General features: G+C 46.2%; 1 protein-coding gene across 4 annotated transcripts in view; it reads left to right on the forward strand.

Moving 5' to 3' along the window:
- Window positions 1–8,762, forward strand: part of Txndc11 (thioredoxin domain containing 11) — a 59,858-nt gene that overhangs the window by 50,020 nt on the left and 1,076 nt on the right. For all 4 annotated transcript variants that reach the window (XM_047532875.1, XM_047532876.1, XM_047532877.1 and 1 more), the window contains 3 exons: window positions 1,132–1,274; window positions 1,731–1,840; window positions 5,349–5,429. In XM_047532875.1, coding sequence (XP_047388831.1) covers window positions 1,132–1,274; window positions 1,731–1,840; window positions 5,349–5,429 — 334 coding nt within the window. The remainder of the gene's footprint in view (window positions 1–1,131; window positions 1,275–1,730; window positions 1,841–5,348; window positions 5,430–8,762) is intronic.

The raw sequence follows: 8,762 nt of genomic DNA on the forward strand, positions 1-8,762 counted from the left end.
CTAGTCTCCAAGCATTTATTTTTTAAGAAAGCATTCATTGGGTGTTCCTGAATTCTAAGTTCAGTAATACTCCCATCATTTGATGAACTCATAATGTGTTCACGTTGAATTTAAGGGTTAGCTGAAAGAAGCCTTCTTCCACTCAGAAACATCTGGCTCAGCCATTTCTTTGTCCTGTAGCTGATGATGGTTCTTAGGGTCCTTGTGAAACAAACTATGTGCTTGTGACATTGTTGACTTGGAGAGTTAGCTTTCAAGTCAGCTGTCCCTAGGGCAGTTTCAGAATTTAGGCTGCATTCAAATTAGGAAATAATTCTTGGTTTTATGTTTCAACAGCATAGCCAACTAAGTGTCCCTCAGATGTGACAATGAAGTCTCTTTAGTATTCACATGACATTCTTCACTTCCTCCTCCTCCTGCTGAACTTGCCATTGTTTGTTAGGACCTCAAAGTGGAGGGAGTTAGAAGAAGAGAAGCGAAACTCAGGGTGGTGTTCAGCCAGGCAGAGGGCCCCAGTGGCACTTGTGGGAATGGTGAAACTGTTGGCCCAAATTAGGGCTTTTGGCTATATATAGGTTTTATTTAGGTATTTTCCTCTAGAAATGATTGAGTTTATTTTCACTGACTTTAAAAAAGGAAACTTGAAGAATTTTAATAAAGGAAACAAAAAACTAGCTTCTTATCCTCGACCTACGGGTGCGAAGCACCCTCCACTTTGCCGTAGCTTATGCATTTCTGCCTTTGTAGTTTCGTTTAGAGATCTAGCACCCTAAGTTGAAGTCTCTTGAACAGACTGGGGCATGTTGGTGGCGTGTGCCTTCTTGCATGGTGTGTATGTGTGTTCCAGGCCCTTTAGAACAGAATAGCCCGGACTCCTAGTCCGTAAGTATTGCAGTGTCCAGTGCCGCATGGTGTTTCGCTATCTAAAGGACTCTCTGGTGAGTTACCACTACCAAAGCTAAGCCAGGTGCCCCCCCGGGTGGCTTTGTGCAAGGTTTTGCTGAGAGGTGAAGTGTTACAAATGTAAGCATGGGAAGTCATTTCTGTTTTTAAAACATGGAGTTCAAAGTAGGCCAGTTACTCTCCCTGTACCTACAAAAGAATTGATCTCATTTTTTTCTTTATTTTTAGAGTCTTTTATTCAAAACTTCAGCGTTCTCTACAGTCCCTTGAAAAGGCATCTCATTGGAAGTGATCCTGCCCAGTTCCCTTCTCAGCATTTAATCACTGAAGTGACAACAGACACCTTCTGGGAAGTTGTCCTTCAGAGACAGGTATGGAGTCACGAGGGAGGCAGAGGTGAAACCTTCTGTCTCCACTGAAATAGTTTGCAAAGCTGCACTTGTTGAGGTGAGCAGGTTTTTGGTTTAGTTTTTCAGTACTGGGCATTAACCAGCCCTGTTCTGTGCTACCTCCCCAACCCTTTTTAATTTCTTATTTCAAAACAGGGTCTTCTTAAGTTACCTCAGCTGACCTCAAACTTGCACTCCTCTTGCCTCAGTCTACTGAGTAGTGGGATCACAGGGTGGCCCCACCATGCCAGGCATGATCAGTCAGTTTTTGACGTACATATTAGTCACATGACATTTTGCTAGTGGTGGAACATGAGATTGGAAAGATGAAAATATCCCTGTGATTTCTGCACAGGGCACAAGGCTGACCCAGTGCAGCAGGGAGATGAGGAGGAGGCTGTTTCCAGGAACAAGTAATGGTGTCTTCCTTTTCCACAGGATGTCTTACTGCTCTACTATGCTCCCTGGTGTGGCTTCTGTCCATCCCTCAATCACGTCTTTATCCAGCTAGCTCGCCTCCTGCCTGTGGATGCACTCACTGTGGCCAGGTAAGGGACCTGCACCCTGCCCTCACCCTCCCTGCAGCGGGCCGTGGTGTGCGAGGCTTGCCCACTGACCTTGAGCTAGACCTAGATGTGATGGTCAGGCTGAGCCACGAGCAGAGCCTGCCGAAGCCACTTCTGGTGAATCCTGAGTGTCCCGTGATGTTGAATGTGTTTAGGACTGATTGGATATTTGGAGTGCTGACTACTGAGAATCCTGGGAACCGACATCCTCAGAGTTGCCACCTGACCCTGGGACCTGGAGGACTGACCTTTGTGTTCCTTCTCATTTGTGAAATCTAGAGGAAGGAGTGGTTGATAGCCTTGTGTCCTAGTTTTGTGATTATGTGGGTATTGTATGTGGGCTCCTCATAAGCAAAAAAATTTAAGTAGGTTTTTTTCTTTTTCTTTTGGAAAAAGAAGGCTCAAACAGATTTTAGATGAAGTAGTATTACGGTTCAGATTTGGTCTCCCCAAAAAACTCCTGCTATGGCAAGTATATTCAGAGATGGAGTGATTAAATTATGAGAACTGTATCCTGATCAGTTCATCCTAGTTTGAATGGGCTTGCTGGATGGTAATTGTAGGTAGGTGTGGCGTGGCTGGAGGTGGGTCACTGGGAGCGTATCCTAGAAAGGTGCATCTATCCTTTGGGTCCCTTATCACTTTCTCCGCTTCCTGACTTTACCTTGAGCTGAGCATCTTCCCACTGCTGGGCCCTTCCCCCACAATGTTCTGTCTCACCTTGGTCCAAAAATGGTGGAGTCCGTCCTATATGAATTGAGACCTCTGAAACCGTGAGCCCCAAATAAACTTCCCCTCCTCTTAGTTGTTCTTGTCAGGTGTTTTGGTCACAGTGATGCAGAAGCTGACTAAAACAGGTAGTAGAGTTTGGGTTGGGGGTTGTTTAGATTTAAGCTGCCTCCCTGTCCCCCAAAAAAGAACACCCTACAGACAGATTCGTTGTAGGATAAAATCACAGAAAAAAGAGCCAAACATAGAATATTGGATTTGCTAGTTCTTTTGAAAGATGAAAATTTTCCAAGTAGAAGTAATTGAAAAATTAATGAAAGAACTGGGCATGGTGATGCATACCTGTTATCCAAGTGACTTGGGAGACTTTGGCAGGAGGATCACAAATTCAAGGCCAGCCTCAGCAATTTAGCAAGACCCTAAGAAATTTAGTGAGACTCTGTCTCAAAAAATAAAAAGGACTAGGAATGTGACTCAGTGGTTACATAAAGCGTCCTGGGTTCAATCGCTGGTACCAATAAATAAATAATGATAAAAATAATAATAAAAGAGGGCTGGGGAGATAGCTCAGTTGGTGGAGTTCTTGCCTTGCAAGCACAAGGCCCTGGGTTCAATTCTCAGCACCAAAATAAATAAATAAATAATAATAATAATATTAATAATAGTATAATAAAAGAAAGATAGATTTAATTAGAAGTATGTACACTGAAGACAAGTAAAGGAAAACAGACTTTAAAAAATGGGACCATAGTAATTCACAGCATTTGTATTTACCTGTTATATCCAGTGCGCTGTCAGTAATAATATTTAGAACCAAATCTGGGGTGTGATGTGCTAAGAGATTTTTATATACACAGGACTTAACCCTCCAACACTCACTGAAGCCAGTATGGGCATCACTTTCTTTTATTGAGGAGGAAACTGAGGCACAGAAAGATCAGGAAACCTTCTCAGAGTCACATGACCTGTTGTGACGGGTCAGGATTCGGAGGCTCCAGGCCCCTCACCATTAACTTGGTTTAAGGACAGGTGACAGGGACTCCAGTGTGGAGAAAGGACACAGGCAAGTGTTTCATGTAAGAGGACAGAGTGAATGAACAACTAGGGACATTACAACCTAACAAATATAAAGTAAAACATTAACAATGTATCATTTACACCTATTAAATTAATAAGTGCTTCTAAATGACAATCATGTGTTGATAAAATAGAGTGAAATTGGCACAGTCATGTGTAGTTAATGGAATGAGTAAATTGGCAAAATCCTTTTAGAAAACGTTTGGCAACATTTGAAAGGAATCACAAAAACAGTTCCGTATTTCTGACCCAGTCAATTTCACTTTGGGGAGTCAGGGAAACGGGAACACCCACACAGGCACACGCAGAGGAAAGGCAGTTCTCTTGGCATTTGGTGGGATTGTTGTCCATTCACATGTGCAGTGCATTTCATACAGTTAATTGAAAAGAACAGAGCATGAGATATTAACTTGCAGACCAAATGTGAATGGGAATTCCAGAAAGGTGGCCCAGGTAGCCCAGTGGACCTACTGAATGGATCTGTTTTTTTGTTTGTTTGTTTGTTTTGTTTTGATATTAGGGATTGAACCCAGGGGCTTTAACCACTGAGCCACATCTCCAGCTCTTTTTTGTATTTTATTTAGAGACAGGGTCTCATTGAGTTGCTCAGGGCCTCGCTAAAAGTTGCCAAGTCTGGCTTTGAACTTGTGATCCTCCTGCCGAGCTGCTGGGATTATAGATGTGAGCTACCACACCCAGCCTCTGGGTGGGTCTTTACAGTGTTTTTATTTTAATTTCACAGTCTGCTCTCTTGTTGAAGTAAAAATCAGAAGGAAATAAGCATGTGATTATAGGATACCATGTTCAATGCCACTTGCTTGAAAGATGGGATTCTGATGTTTTAGGTGGGCTACCGCAGACAGAGGCAGGTTAAAGTTGTGGTAACTTGTTTTCATTCAGTTATACCATTTTTTGAAAAGTGAATTTCATCCTTTTGAATAAACACATGGTGCTGATTTATCCCATCCAGCCCCATGCCAGTTGTACTTTCTGAAAGCAAGCGTCCCATCAAGTTCACGGTTCCACACACTGCAGCTTTTGCATGCACTCTGGTGAATATTGGCCCACCAGCCTTTCCACTAGGATGGCAGACCTCCTTCCTTGGAAGATGCTGTGAGCAGTCTGTGTCCAGGCAACTTTCACAGGAACTGTGCCCCAGGACCAACTCAGGCCTGAGGACTAACCACCCAAAGCAGTTGCTGTGAGTGCCACAGTACCTGAGCACAGGGTGTGATACTGATGTCATTTTCTGTATTCAAAAATTAATCTAAAATCTGCTTAGGAAATACACTGAGCTTCCATCCAGATTCACAACTTATGAAAAAGTTGTTATGCTTGGTATACTTCATTCAGTGATTTATTTTCTTTTTCCAGAACTAACTCAGGCATTAAGGAACTTGACCAGATCCTTTCAGATGAATGCACTGCTCCTTAGGCGTCAGTGAAGCATTCTTTGGGAGGTCATTATTACTTTTAGGACATTATATTAGCCTTCAGTGGCAAACTTCCCCAGGGTGACAGCTGCGTGTCCTGAAAGTACGGTGCCTGGCACTCAGTGAGTGGGTCTGGGCCAGCATGGGTGTGGACTGGCACCAGAGTCCTCAGTTATTAAGAGAAGGCCCTTTCAGCTTGGAGTTCCACGGGCCGATCTCTTACTTACCTCTACTTTCTCTTTGTCTGCCAGGATTGACGTGTCTCAGAATGATCTTCCTTGGGAATTTATGGTCGACCGTCTTCCTACTGTCTTGTTTTTTCCTTGCAACAGGTAAGACTGCATTTTTTTCAACATTGGGCAGATGAGATTCTCTTGTCGAGGTCTGAAGATGAAATGGATTTAAGTTGTAAATCCACCGTGGGTGCTGTTGGCACCTACCTGTGATCCCAGCTACTCGAGGACTAAGGCAGGAGGATTGCACGTTTGAGGACAGCCTCAGCAACATACCAAGACCTTGTCTCAAATGTATGCAGGGCCGCGGACATAGCTCGGTGGTAGAGTGCTGCACGAGGCCCTGAGTTCAGAAACAAAAACACACCCACAAAAGCCCATAGAAAACATTCTCTAGGACTGAACTGTTCAAAAAATGTGCCGCTGGCAACATGGGCAGAAGAGCTCTGGTGTCCGAATGTCACGTGTGGTGCTAATTTTCTTTGAAGAAGCTCGCTCTTCTGAGTCTGTTTCTTGCATGAGCATGCATGTGGCCGGCGGGATTTGTTAGCTTCAGGGGCCTGTGAATGAGCATGCAGAGGAAGCCACGCTGGGCAGGAGAGACCCAATGTTGATGTGGGTCTTGGCGCCCTGCGCCTTCTCCACTTCCGCTCTCATTCAGCCCTCCCAACATCCCCAGCCTTGTCCTGCGGGGATGGGTGGGGACTTCTTATCCACAGCATATGAGCAGACCACCATGAATGTCTGCCATAGGGCTGACACCTCGATCTTGTCACACTCGCCTACATGGTATTCCAGGGTCGGTTATTACAACACCGACACCAAGGCCCTAGCAGCCAAAGGAGACGGGACCTGGCATTAGTGATTGTGGGTGCAGACATTTCAGTAGAAAAGAAAAGTAATTCTTGGCCCTCTGGAACCAAATGGACTGGATGTTGGCTCCTTCTTTAGGGACAGGTTCCCTTTAGTTTTAGGATGGGTCTTCATGGGGTTCACTTCTGTCCTCTGCTGGCAAAGTGTCCGCAGGTCCTTTAGGGAAGGCCCTGACCCCCTTGTGCAGCGGGCGCCCCTGCTCCTCCCACCTGCTCCTCCGGGAGAGGGCTTCCTTCACGGGCTTTGACTCACTGCTTGGTTTTTGCCATTTATCTTAAAGAATGTTTGCTGGAACACTTCCTGTGTAGTAGGGTCTTGTCACATCATGCACTAAAATCAGAACGTGACTCACCCTTTTCTGTTGCTGGCTGTGTCATGATGAGCCTTTTTCTTTCTAAGAAGTGTTTAAATTGCCACACAATCAAGGATTCATGGACTCTAACACTAGCAATTTTGTCTGTGTGGGACAGAAGTTGGGCATGCAGTTTAACAACGTGTAACATTTGCATTCCAAACACAGTTGGAGAAGTATTAAAACCATAGCGCCTGACTTGTACCTTTGCATGAGGAAGTTCTCAGCTATTGGAATGCATAGGTGTGCACTAAGGGGTACAAGGGGACTTGCACACAGGACAGTGTGAGGTGGTGGCCGTGGGGAGGCCCGCGTCTGGAGTGGGACTTGCCCACTGAGGCTGCCTTGTGTGAGAAGCATGAAGCTGAGCTCATCCCCCAGACCTGAGCCGGTCGGTCACCGTAGCCCCTTCCTATATCCCCTGAACTGGAAGGGTAGGAGTATAAATGTTGAATAGAAGACTGTCCCGTTCTGTCCTAATGGAGTGCTCTCAGTAAATCAAAGCCTTATTGCCTTGGATTGGAATTTTTCTCATTTCCTAAAAACAGATGGGAGGCACAAGTGGGGTGGGCTCAAAGTTAGCTGGAATGTTTGGTTTGCCTAGGATCTTGGTCAGATAGCTGGCAAGAGAGGAAATGAAAAAGACAGTGTGTGGAAAGACCATTTTCATGTTCACCTGCTTATGCTATTTTTAGTGAAAGGAACATGAAATTGTATGTGCACTATGAAAAAGGCACCCTTGTGCATGCTCTGAGTGAAACCACACAGCAGGGAAAATGTCAGGGTGTCAAAGGTGATTGCCCAGAGGGGAATCCCTACATCCCTAGCACATTGTCTGCAGCTAGCAGGTCTCATTTTGTAAAGGTGATGCAGAGAAACTGCAGAGGAGCCTGTCTCAGCCACATGTGCACGGGGCTTCATCCTGCTCCCGGTCCTGCCACCCTGCACCCGAGGCAGGCCAGCTGGTCCTGAGGGCACCCCAGAGCCACTGCTCCTGACCAGCTGCCTACATCATATTCTCTGGGTGACATTTCAGAATTCAGGTGCTCTGGCCTGACCCTCAGCCAGGGTTCAGGAGGTATGCATACTCCACCAGCAGCCTTTAGTGTGGTGGTCCTCGGGGAGGAGCCACTTCTGAGGAGTGCCCAGCCCTTCCCTCAAGATTCGAGGGGAATCAGACAAATGCGGGCACCTCTTACCACCACACTTCCTAAAGAACTACTTTTGTGGAAACTGTTCTTTGATACTCTGTCCTAGCTACTTTGAAGATGTATTAAAGCATCTTAACATGGCCATTAGGGAGTTCATGGCACTGCCCCAGGACTCCTACGATCATGTGTTCACAGATGTCTCCACACTGGTATGCTGAGGTCCCTCACGACCTTCCCGAGGGCTGGTGCACCTCTACTCTGCCCTGGGAGACTAGGGCTTGCTGCAGGATGCAGTGGCAGACCCAGCTGCTGACCTGCAAGCTGCCCAGACATCAGAGGAATGGAGGTCAAGAGCAGGTTTTGTGTATGGAGAGGGTGTTAAGTTTTTAACCAGTGGTTGCTTAAGGAACATGCAAGTGTTTAAAACTCTGACACTGTGTATTCACTCACTCATTTCATCCTTACAGCAGCCCCATGAGGTAGGGGATACTCCTATCATCCCCATGTAACTGAGCATAAGTCACTTGTGTAAGAACACATGGCACAGAGCAGAGCCTGGGCAGCCTGCCTATCGAGTCCCTGCTCTTGACCTCCATCCCTCTGATGTGAGGGAGCTGATGCTGCCTGCTGGCCCACCTTAGGCATAAATGCAGAAAGCTTGGACCTTTGGTCTGTTGCAGCCAGATCGTGAGTGCACAGGTGACTGCGTCTGTGGGACTCTGGCTGTTAGACAAGTAAGTTCTGAAAGGGCGTTATCTAAATCAGGACTTGGAACAGAGCTGTGGGGAAGCCCTGTCCATTGTCCTCCTCCTTCCTTATTCTGTACTTTCGGGGCCCGGCAGCCCTGCTTGACCTGAGCCCCTTGGTGGTCTTGTTGCCAGTAGGGCCTCTCCAGGCCTGAGCCCAGGTCTCCTGGGGATTGAGAACTTCTGCCCTGGATATACTTGCTGAGAAAACGAGCATTTCAGGGACTTGTTTCAGGCTTTTCTGATCTCATCAAGCATTGTTGATGACCACAAAGTGACACGGTGACAGTCCTACCCAGGATGCCCATGC

The sequence above is a fragment of the Sciurus carolinensis genome, chromosome 18 (assembly GCF_902686445.1).
Source record: "Sciurus carolinensis chromosome 18, mSciCar1.2, whole genome shotgun sequence".
Classification (NCBI taxonomy): Eukaryota; Metazoa; Chordata; class Mammalia; order Rodentia; family Sciuridae; genus Sciurus; species Sciurus carolinensis.